Source organism: Phallusia mammillata, chromosome 5, assembly GCF_965637545.1.
Source record: "Phallusia mammillata chromosome 5, kaPhaMamm4.hap1.1, whole genome shotgun sequence".
Taxonomy (NCBI): Eukaryota; Metazoa; Chordata; class Ascidiacea; order Phlebobranchia; family Ascidiidae; genus Phallusia; species Phallusia mammillata.
In genome coordinates, this window is record NC_137256.1 from 520154 (window position 1) to 535579 (window position 15426).

Consider the following 15426-nt stretch of genomic DNA (forward strand, 5'->3'; position numbering starts at 1 on the left):
CATCAAGCATTGTGCAAAAATCTACATCAATATATAATTTCACGAGAATAATGGACAGCATCATTTCAATCTATTGTTAGTCTAAACCACAGACACCCACAACAAAGCAGATTGAGTGGGAGGAAAACGTCACTAGAGCCACACTTCCTTGTAGATGCACAACCAAGCCAACACAGTCAGTAGGCAACAACACAATTGATGCCAGCAACGATTGGCTGCTACAGCAACAGCACCTTGACAACTACATTCAAATCCATAATCAGTACACATTCACCAACTACACTTTACACAAACAATGCAACTAAAGCAAGGCCATTCAGTTTGATACTCTGGTATACAATTATGACATGTATAAAAATTGTATGAAACTTTGCTCACAACTTTTCAAAAGCTACAAATTAGTAACTGTGTCCAGCAAGTTGGGAATAACGCTAGTCGTTAGCGCTAAAGAAAATTTATCGAAAAAGAGCTGGGCTGCTTGTAACAGGAAGTAGGTGACAGAGTGTGTGTGCATGCAAGCTATGCACGATGCCAGTCTACCAACACTATGATTCATCACAAGGAACTAATTTCCCAGTAGCCTGTATGATTATTTCTGGCAACAGATCAACTGTGTATGATGTCAATCTTTTCATAACTTTTCCTGTTTGACCACATTTCAAGTCTCAACGTAATTGTTACAACCAATCATCAAATGTTGCTGTAGTAAGCAAAATTGTTTCTGTAACACAAACAAGTTTCTGCATTTTTTTTTATCAAACTACAAACCAGGTAAAGAGATGAAACAACCAGCAAATATATATATATATAAACAACATGAAATATTTTCATAAGGTTTCAAGAGCTCTACAGGTGAGTACCTTAAACATGTGACTGCCTAACAGGTGAGTACCTTAAACATGTGACTGCCTAAAACAACTTTTCCTCTCATTAACGTCATAGTTACGTACATAGCAAGTTTTTCCAGAAACAAGAAACGGTTGCGTCCTGTATGAGTCATAGCATGCAAGCCACACATGAAATCTCAACACAACAGGTTTGTGTGAAAAGGAATTACACAAACCACCATTAATCTAAGTGTGGCAAAAATCCACTACAATAACTACTTTAAAGTCATATACAATCAATCTAAACAAGCAAGCATGTTGTAAACAACAAACATAACAGTCAATAAGACCTACACATATATTATCATCTTCATCAGAAGACAGGTAAAAAAAATTTATTATCAATAAAGCTTAAAATTCCTTAAAATGGTTTTAAAGCATCTTAGAACTAAATTAAACATAAGCAAGCCTATTTCGATGGTGAAAGTAGGGGATTACAACATTTTTTGTGTGTTAAAGGGTAAAAACTTAGATTAATATTTCTGAGAAAAGAAATATGAGAAATTGAAAACCTATGACCTAAACAAGTTTTTCCCAAACTTTTTTATCGTGTATGCATAATTCAAGAATATAATAATGGCCTTAACCAGTGGTTCTAAAACTTTTTTTGCTCTAAATAGGTTTGTGGCTTATTACAAGGTTTAAATTATGAAAGCCTGTACAAATGTGGTTACAAGTGATTATAACAGCTGTTTTGCCATATAATACCAATACCATGGGTCTCAATCACTCTGTGGCCCACTTAAAAAATGGCCTACACCACAGTACTTCCATAATCGGTATTTTTAAAACTAAACTGATCAACACTAACTTTTTAAAATATTATTTTCAAAACAGAGAGGCATCAAACAATCCATATTCCAATTTTCAGTACGTTCACTTGTCATTTCTACACAACATTTCATAATGTCTCAGATTATTTTAAATATAAATGTCACATGTATGCACAAAAGGTAAAACAGCATATGTTTTGACTAGTGATGCACCGAAGTTTCGGTTGGCCGAAACATTTCGGCCGAATCAGCTGTTTTTCGATGTTTCGGTTTCGGCCCGAACTTTTTTCAAAAATTCGGCCGAAACCGAACTTTTTGATTGCATGAAATTAATACCCAAACTTTCATTTTCGCCAATACGAAACATCATAAATTAACTATTTGTTGTATCTATAAAATACTTGCCACATTGTCTGCGAAATATTACAAGTTTAGTGAAGCTTTCGCATTGTGAAAGGGATTTTGGCTTGTCATAATTGAGTTCACTTGCATCAACTACACACGGTTCAGTTAAAAACACCCATATGAAATGCGGTTTTAGGTTCGGCCTGATTCGGCCGAAATTATTCGGCCTCGTGGCCGAATATTCGGTTTCGGCCCGAACCTTTTTAGGCGGGTTCGGTGCATCACTAGTTTTGACTGTACATAAGTAAGATATTTAACCCCATTAAAATAGACAACAATAAAAATTAAATCAAATAAAAAAATGCAAGCCCAATCTGATAATTTCCGATGTATTTTTTAAAAACTTTATTGCACCCAAATAAAAACTTTGGTGCAATGGGAAAATATTATTTCATATTGCACAATAGTGGAACAAAACCTTGCATGTTGTGCCTTAAATTACTTTACACATGTTGCTACTTAATCCACTGAAAAATTGTCAGTTATCTGAGGGCTTCTCTAAAATACACAATCAACAAAATCTAGGACATTACTAATTTACGGAAAACGGAAATGACGGAAACGAAAAAAACATCATACTAATTTACGGAAAACGGAAAAGACGGGAATGACGGAAATAATTCAAATCTAATTTACAGAAATAGGAAGTAATTTTTAAATGACGGAAATCGACAGAAAACAATCTCTAAGTATTTCGGTAGAGCTACATCCAAAAATGCTCACGGTTAGGGCTATTAGGGTCGGGGTAAGGTGTTAGCATTCAAAAACGAATAAAACTAGCAATAGGACCTAATTTCTGATGCAAATTTTTTGAAAACTTGCATGCCATATAGCATAAATTTTGCATTACAAATTAAGTTATATTGCAAGTTTTATTGAATTTTGAGTGCTAATACCTTACCCCTACCCTAATAGCCCTAACCGTGAGCATTTTAGAGATACATCGTTTTGAATGGCTAAAATGCTCTTAGCGCCACCGTTTAAAATAGCTAAATAGGGGTTTGCCGTGAGGTGTGTACTGTGTAGACTGTAGTGGCTCTACGGGAATACATAGCGAATGATCTCTGTCGATGTCCGTCATAAGAAATGCATAGAAAATGCTCTCTGTCGATTTCCGCCAATTGGAAATTATTTCCTATTTCAGTAAATTAGATTTGAATTATTTCCGTAATTTTCGTCTTTTCCGTATTCCGTAAATTAGCATGTGGTTTCTTTTGTTTCCGTCATTTCCGTTTTCCGTAAATTAGTAATGTCCCAAAATCTACTTATATAAAGTGTGAAAAATGGTTAGGGCTATAGACCCAAAAGGGGTATCTAGGATTAAGTTATAGTGTTATTGTCATTACAAACCCTGCCCCGATTCTAATAGCCCTAACCAAGTTTCAGTTGACTGTGTACATTTCATATTTTACAGAAACCCTTATTTGATGAATAAACTTTCTAATTATTGTTACATTTCAGCCCCTCGAAGTAAAATGTTAAGGACTCTTAGACCCAAATTTGATTAGACCAAAGTTTGTGACAAAAGTAATATAAGATCATGCTATGCACATCAGTTTATGATTATAAACTGTAGCCTATGCCGTCAGCAACACTTTTGATCAAATACTTGATCATGTTTGTTATAATAATAAATATTAAATAGTAATAAAAACAGGAAATTTGCCAGTTTAAGACTTAAACAATAATCACAATAGACAAACAGAAACAAGCAAAACATTACCTCCACACACAAACATTCATAGAACGAACAACAACTTTACAACACAAAATTAAGCAAAACCGCTATTTTGGCCCAAAAGACAGTTCAAAACGAGTTTTCGTTAAAACTGTAAAAGTTCGTCGTAAAGCTGCTTTTGATCGTTTAAATTGACACACTATTGAGCATTGCGTGATTCAACAAGCTTGCTTTATGTAAATCTTACATAAGGTTTAGTTTTGTTAGACCATATCCCTGCAGAAAAACGCAAAAAACAAGAAAATTACATAATTTATTCGCCTGCAGTTTTTACAAAATGCGAAAAATGTAGAATATAGGAGCCGTTCATGCATGAAATTTAGTGATGCGTAACAACTCATTCCAACAATAACTGAAAAAAACATTTACAGAGGACGAATTAAACCATAGATACTACCTAGTTTAGTGTATGTAGAATCTAAGATTGAACTAGTTTCAATCAGATGAAGACCAAAAGCATATTTTGTGCAATTCGGGACAAAGCCGTTGTTTCAAAACTTAAAAGTGATGTTTTGAAACGTTTGACTGCAGAGCGACGTCAATTTCGCAAAAATATCTTTTCGCAAAAATAGTTTTAAGTTGAACGAAAAACAAATGTTCGATGTTCGGTTTCTGAATAGAGACAATACATTTGTGCGCAACCCTCTGTCTAGATCTCCTTGTGTCCTTGTTGTATTTTGAAGAGGTCCAGTTGCCGCTTGACTGGCCATGCGTCCTGGGGAAAGGGATAATTTGGTAAAGCCCCGCTTAGGTACACAAGAAAGCTCGAAAAAAAGAGAAGTTTTTGCGAAAAATATGAGACCGATTGTGAAGTTGACATAACGTTTGGTGCTTTGTTCGGATCAATCACATTAGGCCTGATTGCAGGCTGTGATGACATGGAAGTATTAAACTGAAAAGGCAACGACCAAACTTATTTAGGACTTACAATGGCGAAGCTATGGAAGGTATTTACAGATATTAATGTGATAAAAAAGCTCTGTAAAAACGTGAGAAACATTAAGATATTTTCCGCGGGGGGAAATCGCATTTGCGGGAGTTAAAACAGCTAACGAGTTAACTGCAAACAAAGTTAAATTTTAACCAAAACTTTCTTCGTACATTTGATGTGGTGTAAAGGAAAACATTGCAGTCAGAAAGCATAAGTGCGGGGCGTTACATGAATTTGGGATAGTTGACATGAGCGCTTGTCGTATTTCAACAACTTAAAAGCTGGAGAATAAATCTTAGTAATACAGCGCATATGGCAAAACTATGGAAGGTAATAAGCTGTTAATGTAATGTTAGTAACCTTTAAGTTTTAAAAACCAGTTGATCTAAAGATTAGGAAGTTTATCCAATTGCTGCCACAGAATGTGTTCATATATAAGCTATTGCTGCCAGGCATAATATCAAGTTTTTGTATTAAATACAATTGCCAGAAGAGCTCTACAAACTTGAGAACAGGGAGTCGAACCGCTTGTCATATGGGTTCAGGTTCGGTTCGGGTTTTTAAAAATGTATATTTTCGGGTTCGGGTTTTGTTCCGGTTTGGGCAAATTATCCGGTCCGAACCGGTTTGCGGTTTTTAAACCGGTTAAAATTTTCATTTGTTTTAATTTAATTCTCCCCATCATCTACCTGGCCTTATAAAACTCCAGAAGAATTTTGATAGTGCACTGTTACTTATTTTTGGCACCTCCTATAAGTGTTATCTCACGTGCGCTGTTTTGAAAAAAATATCGCAAAATATGAAACAGTATTTTTTACTGGTTTAATTCCGGTTCGGGTCCAACGCCAAACAAAATATGGGGTTCAATTCCGGTTCGGATTTTTGGAAAATCGTAATTAGCGGTTCGGGTTCGGTTCGGGTTTAATGAAATTAACCGCTCGAACCGGTTCGCGGGTTCGGGTTCAGTTCCGGTTCGACTCTCAAGTTGAGAATGTGTTTATGTTTGTTGCAGTTCAACCAATATGACTCGGACGAGATTTTGTGTCCGTCTGGCGATGAATCTGAACTTGGCTGCGGAACTTTCGGGGTTGTTTTGCGCGGACACCACAAAAGAGTTGGACAAGTCGCAATCAAATGCTTCGAAGTTCAGGGCGGGCCACAGGAAAAATCCCTTCTCATACAAGAGTAAGAATCGTGCGGTGATACAACTGAATGCATACCATGTCCAATGGTGGAATTCAGCCGGTTCGCACCGGTTCTATAAAACCGTCTCACAAAATTTAATGAGATCAGCGAACCGGTTAGCATTGCTGGTTACTGTCAATGGACTTTTTGTGATAGAACCAGCTGAAAAAGAATTTGAATCCCACCACTTCCTATGTCTGCTATATGGCGTTATTATCTTGCATTACATTTAACATACCGACTTCATTGCTATGATGTAACGCTGTATTGCCTGTATAGCAGGTTTGCACGTGTTTTAATAAGTAGTAAATATGTTTAAAGGGTTAAAACTGAGATCGAGACGCTGATGAAAGCTAATCACGTGAACATCGTTCAAATCTACGGTTGGTCGAAATGGCCGCATTCGGTCGGAATTGTGATGGAGTATTTGTCCGGTGGGAATCTCAGGTGCTTGTTGCTCAACAGCAATGTGGATCTGGCCTGGATCCTGCGACTGCGGATGTCGGAAGAAATGGCGGCAGGAGTCGCCTTCATCCACAACCTCACGGAGACGGAGCGACTCACTCATGGTGACTTGAAGCCGGATAACATTCTCCTCACAGAAGATCTTCATTGTAAAATCGGCGACTTCGGAAGCGCGAAGGTTTCAAGGTACACCGGAAGTAGCGTTACCCATAGCAACGTCACCAACCCGAAGTTCACCAAAGTATATGCTGCTCCCGAGCGCCTCCAGCAGAGTTCGTGGCCGATGAAGAAGGAGCTCGACACCTACAGCTTTGGGCTGATCCTCCACATGGTCATCTTCCGGCTGCTTCCCTACACAGAAGACCCGGAGATGTTCGTGGAAAACGTGAAGAAAGGTCTCCGTCCCAACTGTGACCTCATAGAGGTTTTGAAGCGGGAAGCGACGAACGACGCCGACAGAGAGATTATTTCTCTTTTGGAGCAAATGATGAGGATCTGTTGGAGCCAGAACCCGGAAGAAAGATGCGACATGACCCTGGCACGTGACGCTCTGCAGCGACATTTGACGGATGAGCAGAAGAGGGAAATCCCCGCAAGCGTGCACAGAGCCAAACAGCAGATGACGTCATCAGCATCTCCACCTAGCTCTCATCCGATGATTCCGCTGTCGAGTTACCAAACCAATCACCGTAGATTCCTCGACTACGGTAACTACAATCTCGATGAGTTATAGTCACAACTTTCTTTTAATCTCGCACCAGAGCGGACCTGAACCTGAAAGCCAGAAACCTGACCCGAAGTCAGAACCTGATCAATACTTATAATAATCTGAATTTAGCAGGGAGTCGAACCGCTTGTCATATAAGTTCAGGTTCGGTTTCGGTTCCACTCGGTGGAAATAAGCCTGAAAGTTAGTTTTATCAAACCGAAATTACGACTTAAATGCGACCGAGTGTGAAGCCAGACACGAATTAAGACGGTTTTGTTCAAATCGAAACCCGAACCCGAATTTCTCGGACCGACTTATAACACTGAATTCAACGAATGTTTTCAAGCCGACCCGCATGTAGCGAAAGGTTTCAATGTTTAACCGTATTTGCGTGTTGTTTGTGACAAAATCTAAAGTAAAGTTTTTTTGCAGGTTACATGGGACAGCTTTACTGTTCAAACGCAACAAGATCGAGGTCGTCGAGTTTTCAACCAACAACTGGTAAGAATGATTTCTTGACCTTTAGTTTTTTTGCGAAACTTTTCAGAGGTTTTCGACACAAAAATTTCATCACTGTTTTCGCCTACGTAACAAGCCCATATTGTCCCCAGACAATGCCAGACAGGGCCTCGACATGCTTGAGCGATCTCAGAGCTGTTTTGTTCAGAATTCCCCGTCTCTTAACCCCGGGGAAACCCGCCCGAAAGTTCCCGGCCCGTCCCCTCCGCCATGTGACGGGGTTTTTCCGCCTAACATCGGTCCCGGTGAATCTCAACCAGGTAAAGTTATTTCGCCGTGTGACAAATATTGACTTACGACGATTGCACCATCAGCAAGTAATGTCTGTTTGTCTTCATTATATTCTAAGTTTGCCGTAAAACTTTGTAAGGTTCTTATCTCCATGATAACCACAGTCAGGTTGTGAACACATAGACTTTTTTGTTTGCACACTGCTCGCTAATTCTCACTGCGCAAAGAACTCGCAAAACCGGGCCTATTACCAACTGTTGTTGGAATTTCTCTCTTAACCTCATTGAAAAGTTTTTTTATTTTACTGACAAACCATTCAATACAATTTTAGAAACAGTTGAGTCACGTGATCAAGTACAGGATCACACCCCCCAATATCAGTGAGTGAAACTTGTGACAACACAATTACTTTGTTTAACATTTAACTTTTTGTCTCTAGATCCGTGCAGGGTACAGAGCAACCGGTTGAACCTTTGTTTAACGTGAGTAATATAACACCTAGACATGACTACAAGTGTAACCTACCATAACCCAATGACATATTCATTGTAACTTTTGCAGTGCGACGAGGCCAGTGACGAAGATGACGTCATCAATCAAGTGACATCATCCTCCATTTCGCAGCAAGGTTGGAATTCATACAGCATTGTGCAATATGTTTTATATTTGTCATTAGATGAAGCTTTTTTTCTGTTCTAACTCAAACATATATTTATTCAGCAGTGACACATGAACAACAAGATGGCCAAGTTACAGACGATGACGTACCTGTTGTCATGGCAGCGAACGAACCACCAGCAGCAAGGTGAGGTGCAAGTTTGGTTGTGCAGTTATTAAGTATTACATCAGGGACGGTAACCCCTGGCACGTCAAGTTTTAGGTTTCATATTTAAGTACAGTTTGACAGAGCTAAAACTACACCCATGCTCGTTTTCACTTCATTATGATTTAATGTACCAAAAATGCGCACTTGAAATACAAAAATGTCTGCTTTCTAATCATCATTAAATCATCATCAGCCGGCACAAATCACATAATGTTGGTAAGCTAAGCCATTATAATTTCGACATGAATGGCACGCGGTGTTTATAAGGTTGCCGACCCAGGTATTAAATGCTGTTTCTTCCAGCAGTAACGACGAAGCTAAACCGGAACCTCCAGTCCCTAAACCTCGAAGATCTCTCCAGGTGAGTGAAATACTTGGTTCTGCAAAAATCTGCAAAACACACATTCCAACCCGAACTTTATTTTAAGTCCGAACGAACTGCGATCGAAGATGAAAGGTCGGAGGCTGCGATACCTGGTAACTCACAGCAAGACGTCACTGGTGACGTAACTGTGACGTAATGCGGTGTGTAATAATTTTTCAATTCCAATTTCATTCACAGACGGAAGCAAACCGACAACTGAATTGTCCGCTAACAATGGTGATTCTCCCGAGCCAGAAAAAGTTTATGAAATCCCGCAAGGTGACTTATTTGGATGTTGGTTTTTGTGTTACAGTCAGTGCCGGATTAACCATTAGGCAAAGTAGGCACGTGCCTACAGGCCAGTAAAAAATCCAGGCCACTTTACATCAACGATCTTTGACACAATGATTTGGCAACACTGATAATTCTAATTGTTTAGTTGGCAACCCTGATTTTCGGGCCATTTATAAAATGTGCCTACAGGCCAGCAGACCCTTAATCCGGCACTGGTTACAGTAAGAAAATCAAAGTTGAAATGTGCCGTAATACCAAGTTTATAGAGCCCTTCTGGCAAATGTAATTTTATTTCAACGTTCCGTCGTCCTATATAGGTCGCCTTCATCAGGGTAAATAACACTAAATGCGCGTAGTACAGTGCACGATAAACAAAGGGAAAAATTGCGTTGTGACGTGCTTGCGTTTCATTCTTTTTTCCTTTGTTTATCGTGCACTGTACTACGCGCATTCAATTTTATTTAATCTGATGAAGGCGACCTATATAGGACGACGAAACGTTGAAATACCTGGCAGCAACAGCTTATATGTGACCTAATAAGTTGGCGCTAAATACATTTTCTTCTGCGTAGAAACCCGCCGCGCAGAGGTTGTCAGGTCGGCAGAAGCTTCAGATAAATCCGCCCTGGGTCAGCAGAAAGACTCCGCTCCTGAAGAAGAGCCTGCTTCAAGCGAAGGTAGAAGTTCCTTTAACACAAACTCTTCAAGAATGTTGTTCATTTGTTTCTAACATTTCTGTTTCACGCAGATATCGAGTTATTTCTAAGCAGCGGCGAAAAAACTCAAATCCTGAAAGAGAAATACAAGATCCGGATTCGGAACCGGAACAGTGGACGAGCGGAAGAGATCGCACACGAAATGGCGGCGCTTCTGAAACGTGAAAATATGTCGGTTCCGTGGACGGTGAAAGATGTGGCGTTTCATTTCGCCAACGACGACCGATTCGTGATGTCTATTCTCTGCTACCACTCTTCGATACTGATGTACAGACAGGAGCCGCAAACCGATAAAACCTTCAGCTCCCTGCAAAGCTGCGTGGTTGGCTTGAAACAAGCATCGGAGCAGATGATCAAAAGATCCATCAACTTCGACGAAATGGTAAAAGGTCACGTGATCCCATTGCTTTGTGACGTCAGAGCGTGGGTGAGTGACGTCACGGCTACTGATGCGAGAGATGAATGTCTTGTCACGTGTTTGGACTGCATCCAGCATTGCCAAGGCATTGTGGGAAATGTTGATTCCCAAATTGAAACCCTCACCGAAGGGATCGCTTTTCAGAAGAAGAAATATGGCAGCACTGGAAAGACAAGAAGCAGCAACGATGAATCTTATTATCTTGTTTCGCGATACCATGATGCTGCAAGATGCTTGAAGGAAGTCTTCGACTCGTTTCAGATCAGCAAGGCAAAAGATTCCCCTTCAACTAGCTATGATGGTGGCGCAGGTAAAATTGTGGTACTAAAACAGAGTGTTTCCCACCATGAAATGCCACCATCATCATGTTGTGGTTGTGTTCTGCATAAACAATTGGATCTGCCAAAAAATTACACGACTATGCAGAAATGTGATCCTTTGGCACTTGCAGTGTTCTTCCATTTAAAGCAAGACTTAATGCATTATAATCCACTTTGTCAGGAACTGTATATTGGCCTAAATTGATCTCATTTTGAAAGTTTACCTGGTTTTAAATGGTTTGACAGAGTTTACTGGCACAACTTCAGGACTACACACTTGCCGACTCCTTAAAATTCGCAAGTGCAAAGTGACATTACAATAATATGTTTTTTGCAGCTTCTTCAAACCCAAGAAAGGAGGAAAGTGTAAACCATCCAAGAGTTGGGCCGTTACTGCCATCTCCATTGCAAGGTTTGTTTAAAACAAGCATCACAAAACCAGCAAATAAAAATCAACACTTAATGTGGCTTTAGAAACAAATCTAATAGTGAAGAATAGATGCCCAACTCCCACTGAATATGATGATGTTTGCCCGGAAGCACAGGAAAAAAAATTTGGGTAAATCTCTGTTAGTGTTGTTCACTGTTCAACGAATTATATTTTTTATTTGTAAATTTTCAGTGGGCAGAAAAGGAAAGAAAGAGCATTGCATGAATTGCCGAAACTACCAGGTGATTTTATTCAGTTTAAACAAAATTGCACCCTCAAACACACTGCTGCACTTTTTTACATCACTATTTTTTGTTTCTGACAATAACTGACTATTGCGTAAATTTTATACCTTTAGAAGAAGAAACCGCTTTAAAGCATCCAATCAGCCCAAGTGCAAGAAATGTTGGGTAAATATTACATGGTTGAAATTTTTGTGGAAGTAATTATTTACAAATATTATTATGAAGGTTTTTTTGCAAAACAATTTCATCACTGTTAAAAACATTTTGCTTTTTAGATCGCCAAGTGCAATCAACCACTCATATGAGGACATTGGATATGAAGATGTACTTAAGTTTTTTTTTCAAACTTCTGGCAAAAACAAATAAAATGCTTATAATTTTTCTAGATTTACCTGGACACCAGTATTCCCAGCAAAGCAGCTGCTGCACCTACATCCCCAGGTATGAAAAACTATTAGGCATTTTTCACAAGGCACGAAAAACCTATCAGCATTAGGGCAACATTAGGAAAAGACATTTTGCATTGCTCTCATAGAAAATCTTTATGTTGTGTATTCTTTACAAATTTATATTTAGCTTTGAAAACATGGATGAAGGCCTTGGGAGTAAAGGCAAAGAAACGCCCCTACAAACTGGTCCAGAAAGTTTTCAAGAAGCAAAATAATTCAAAAGGTAATTTTATCTGTAAAGTTTAGCTGAAACTGAATGTTACATGTAGCAAACTCAATGTCATAGAAAAGCATCAACATGAATTTACTTGTGCACATCCTGTTCTACACTATATGCAACAAAAATATGAATATCAATGAATTTAAACTGCGACATAAAACTTGAAATGACAAAACTTAACTATATTAATAAACCTTAATCAATTTGTTAATAGCGTTTTGTTTTGAAAATTAAGGTTTATCATATGTAATCTTTTATTTTTAGATGATCAGGGCAGCTCAAACCAATCACCCACGTAAGAATATTGTGGTTCTAGATAAATTTGTGGTTTGTAAAAAACTAATAATTTTATTCAATTTTTGCCAGATTTGCGATTACAAATGAAAGCCCAAAACTGCAAAAGTGCAAGGTAAAAAAACAACTTTTTCTTGCTAAAGTTGTGTGACATGAGACAAATATAGTTAACACCTAAATTGGTAAATGAATGACATATACTGCGTTAAAGTTTGTCATGTTTTTGTGTATTATCAAAGATCTGTAAAATTCATTTATATTATAAATTAAAGGTAAGAGCAAATTTGTAAAATAAAATATTCCCGACACTTACATATCACGTAAAACCTTCAATACTTTCATTCAAATATTTTACTTACCTGTTATTTTACCAGGCTTTGTACAGCTATGAAGGACAAGAATCTGATGAACTTTCATTTTCAGTTGGTGATATTATTGAAGTTGTCAAAGGTAAACTTGAAAGACAACAAATTATTATGTTTTTCAACAAAAGATAGAAAGGCAATTTATTATTTGTTAGACGATCCAAGTGGTTGGGGAATGGGAAAACTTAAAGGCAAAGAGGCCCTTTTCCCTATAAACTACACAGAAAAAATCACTGGTAAGTTCCTACAGTTATTTTAAGTTTAAAAATTGTGTGAGTAAATATGTTGACAACCTGTTTTTACAGATTCTGATGAAAGTGAATCACCTCATTCAACAGCTGGGTGAGTATGTAACTGTAATTTAACAAACAGTGTTTCTTGGCATGTTCTGCAGTTACATAGTGAACAATAAACTAATAAATCGCAACATAAATATTTTATCGTAATTTAGGTGTTTTTACCAGCTAATGTGATTGATTCGTGGTGTGCCCCACATATTAATGTGCCATAACATATTTTCAAGTTTGCCACAAAAAATTGACAAGTTTAGAGTGTAGACATTCTCTGGTATTTTATAGTACTTGATGATGAATACAGGCGTGTATAACAAAGTTTTAAAGCCTATTTTCTCATTGGTCATAAAAAGAAATGTCACCCACCCCAACAAGCTGCAAATTAAATTTCTTTTTACAACCTTACTGCTGTTTACGTGTAAAGTATGCTAAGGAGAGGAAAGTTTGTAATACGGCGCATGCTTAAAGAGTTAGAACCACCGAAATAACCGCTTGTTGAATAGGAATTGCTGTTATGCATTGTACACAAACCTTACCAGATGTTATATTCTTTAAGAAATGAAATATATGAGGATCAGAAACCAACAATTTACAAGTGCAAGGTAAAACTATTGTCACCTAATCTATTTCAAAGTTGTTATCTTATATTCTATTACACTTATACACATATTCAAAATATATCAAGTTTATGCAAGACTTTAATTGTAATTGCAGGTCCTCTTTGATTACACAGCGGATGAAGCAAATGAACTCACAATAAAATACGGCGACGTTATCGATGTTCTTGTCGAAGGTATGCCAAACAAATTAATAAAGGAGTAGACAAACAAAAATGATTCTGGTTCTGGAGTCAGTCAATGTGGATTGTACTACAAGAGCTTGCTGAACTTGCATAAAAAGCAATTTAATATAATTAATCTAATAAAAATTAAATAAAAGTATAGTTACTAACCCCACTATTATTTTAACCCAGAAAATATTGGCTGGTCTTCGGGAAGATTGAACGGAAAAGAAGGATTATTTCCCTCCAACTTCACTGAGAAGATTGCAGGTAGATCATATGTTGTCATTTTGGTTCTAAACTCCATATTTCAAGCCCTACAATAAATGATAAATGCATATTTAGATGGAAACATTGAGGTTGAAACACAGTTGAAGGAGCGACATGAAAAAGCAGGTAAAAAAATTATTGCATTTGTTTGTTCAAGAAATGACATTTTCAAACAAGAAATCACAAAATCACTTGATAACTTCTTACTTGGCTTGTTATTGTGTTGCAGCTGTGATGTCGTCAAAAGTTTCTGATCTACTTCAGCAATACACCAGTCAACTAAAACACCACAAGTACACAGAAGCAGAAAAAAATCGCTCATCAATTGATGAATTGATCAGTGTTCAGAACATTGAGCCGGAGTTCCTCGAAAAATTTGCTTTCAAACGTCGCATGAGTGGTGATTTCCCTACATCTGTTGCAGTGTACTATGTTGCTGCTATCTCCTACACACAACAGAGGAATCAAAACCTAGCTATCGATGGCTTAACAAGCTGTGCATGGGGAATGCGTGAACTTTGTGAAGCCGCAATTGTCGGCAACACCAGTGAACGAAAACTGATGATCAAGTTTCATGTGATCCCACTCATGCGTGATATCCAGTGTCACATCCAACACATGGAAAGTGTGAAAGAGCAAGTTCGGCACTTCAATGAGGCATGGTGTTTACATTACATAGAGTACAGTGAAGGTCTTATTGGTGACATCAGCGCACGAGATGCAACCCTTCAAGAAGCCGTCCAGATTTTAAAAGCCACCTTTAAGGGAAATGCAGGAAAATACCAGTTGTATGGACATTGCCTCAACAACCTGGCCTCGACAAAACTTCAACGTAGAGCTAGCACAGAAGCTGTGAAGTTTTTCCAACAGGCAATCGATGCTTACAAGAAAGCAATTGACTTCGAGAGTGAAGCTCAGAGGCAAGCTGACATAGAAATGTGTAAAGTTAACCTCAAAAAAGCAAAAAAGAACCTCAAGAAACAGACATTTTAACAAAGTGTTATTTTTTGTGTTGCACATAGTCGTTTTTCTTTGTAAATATGAAATCAACAAGGTAATTTTCGAATTGTGATAACTTAAAAGGTGTTTGTAAATTGCACATGCCTTTAAGATTGTCTCTGTAAATGTTTATGTGTTTTTACCAATTAGTGCCCCTGCAGTGACTGTTTAACGTTTGCAAAGTTTCAGTTACTCAATAAAATTGCACCAAAGCAACAACCATGTTTGAAAGAGTGAAAAAATATAACTAGAACATTTTTACATAGCTATAACCTCAACAAAAGTTTTAAAAAAGCATT

The 15426-nt window shown here is 37.9% G+C and overlaps 2 protein-coding genes and 1 long non-coding RNA gene across 3 annotated transcripts; all 3 read left to right on the forward strand.

Moving 5' to 3' along the window:
• Positions 1 to 4300: 4300 nt before the first annotated feature.
• Positions 4301 to 8625, forward strand: LOC145227994 (interleukin-1 receptor-associated kinase 4-like; the record flags this gene model as incomplete). Its single annotated transcript, XM_080092958.1, has 9 exons — positions 4301 to 4750; positions 5747 to 5919; positions 6241 to 7091; positions 7526 to 7594; positions 7705 to 7872; positions 8175 to 8223; positions 8283 to 8325; positions 8405 to 8471; positions 8564 to 8625. Coding segments are annotated over exons 1-9 (1500 nt in total), but the record flags the coding sequence as incomplete, so codon positions are not given.
• Positions 8626 to 8627: 2 nt separating this feature from the next.
• On the forward strand, positions 8628 to 10141 carry LOC145227939 (uncharacterized). Its single transcript, XR_013860011.1, has 6 exons — positions 8628 to 8648; positions 8976 to 9030; positions 9098 to 9146; positions 9232 to 9312; positions 9900 to 10004; positions 10076 to 10141. It is a non-coding gene; the product is annotated as an uncharacterized LOC145227939 (long non-coding RNA).
• LOC145227932 (uncharacterized) lies at positions 10102 to 15351 on the forward strand. Its single transcript, XM_080092891.1, has 18 exons — positions 10102 to 10771; positions 11119 to 11193; positions 11256 to 11340; positions 11404 to 11453; positions 11570 to 11621; positions 11732 to 11780; positions 11843 to 11897; positions 12033 to 12128; positions 12390 to 12420; positions 12492 to 12534; positions 12794 to 12869; positions 12940 to 13020; positions 13090 to 13126; positions 13634 to 13679; positions 13792 to 13870; positions 14051 to 14128; positions 14204 to 14254; positions 14358 to 15351. Exons 1-18 carry the CDS (start codon positions 10186 to 10188, stop codon positions 15119 to 15121), a joined length of 2334 nt encoding a protein of 777 aa, XP_079949017.1. The 5' UTR covers positions 10102 to 10185; the 3' UTR covers positions 15122 to 15351.
• Positions 15352 to 15426: the final 75 nt, after the last annotated feature.

Bases quoted from the DNA above. Each gene is read 5' to 3' on its own strand.
- LOC145227932 (XM_080092891.1), top strand. From the start codon at position 10,186: ATGGCGGCGCTTCTGAAACGTGAAAATATGTCGGTTCCGTGGACGGTG. The intron at 11,341-11,403 runs GTAAATCTCTGT...GTAAATTTTCAG, and splicing joins GCACAGGAAAAAAAATTTGG to TGGGCAGAAAAGGAAAGAAA. The intron at 13,021-13,089 runs GTAAGTTCCTAC...CTGTTTTTACAG, and splicing joins CTACACAGAAAAAATCACTG to ATTCTGATGAAAGTGAATCA.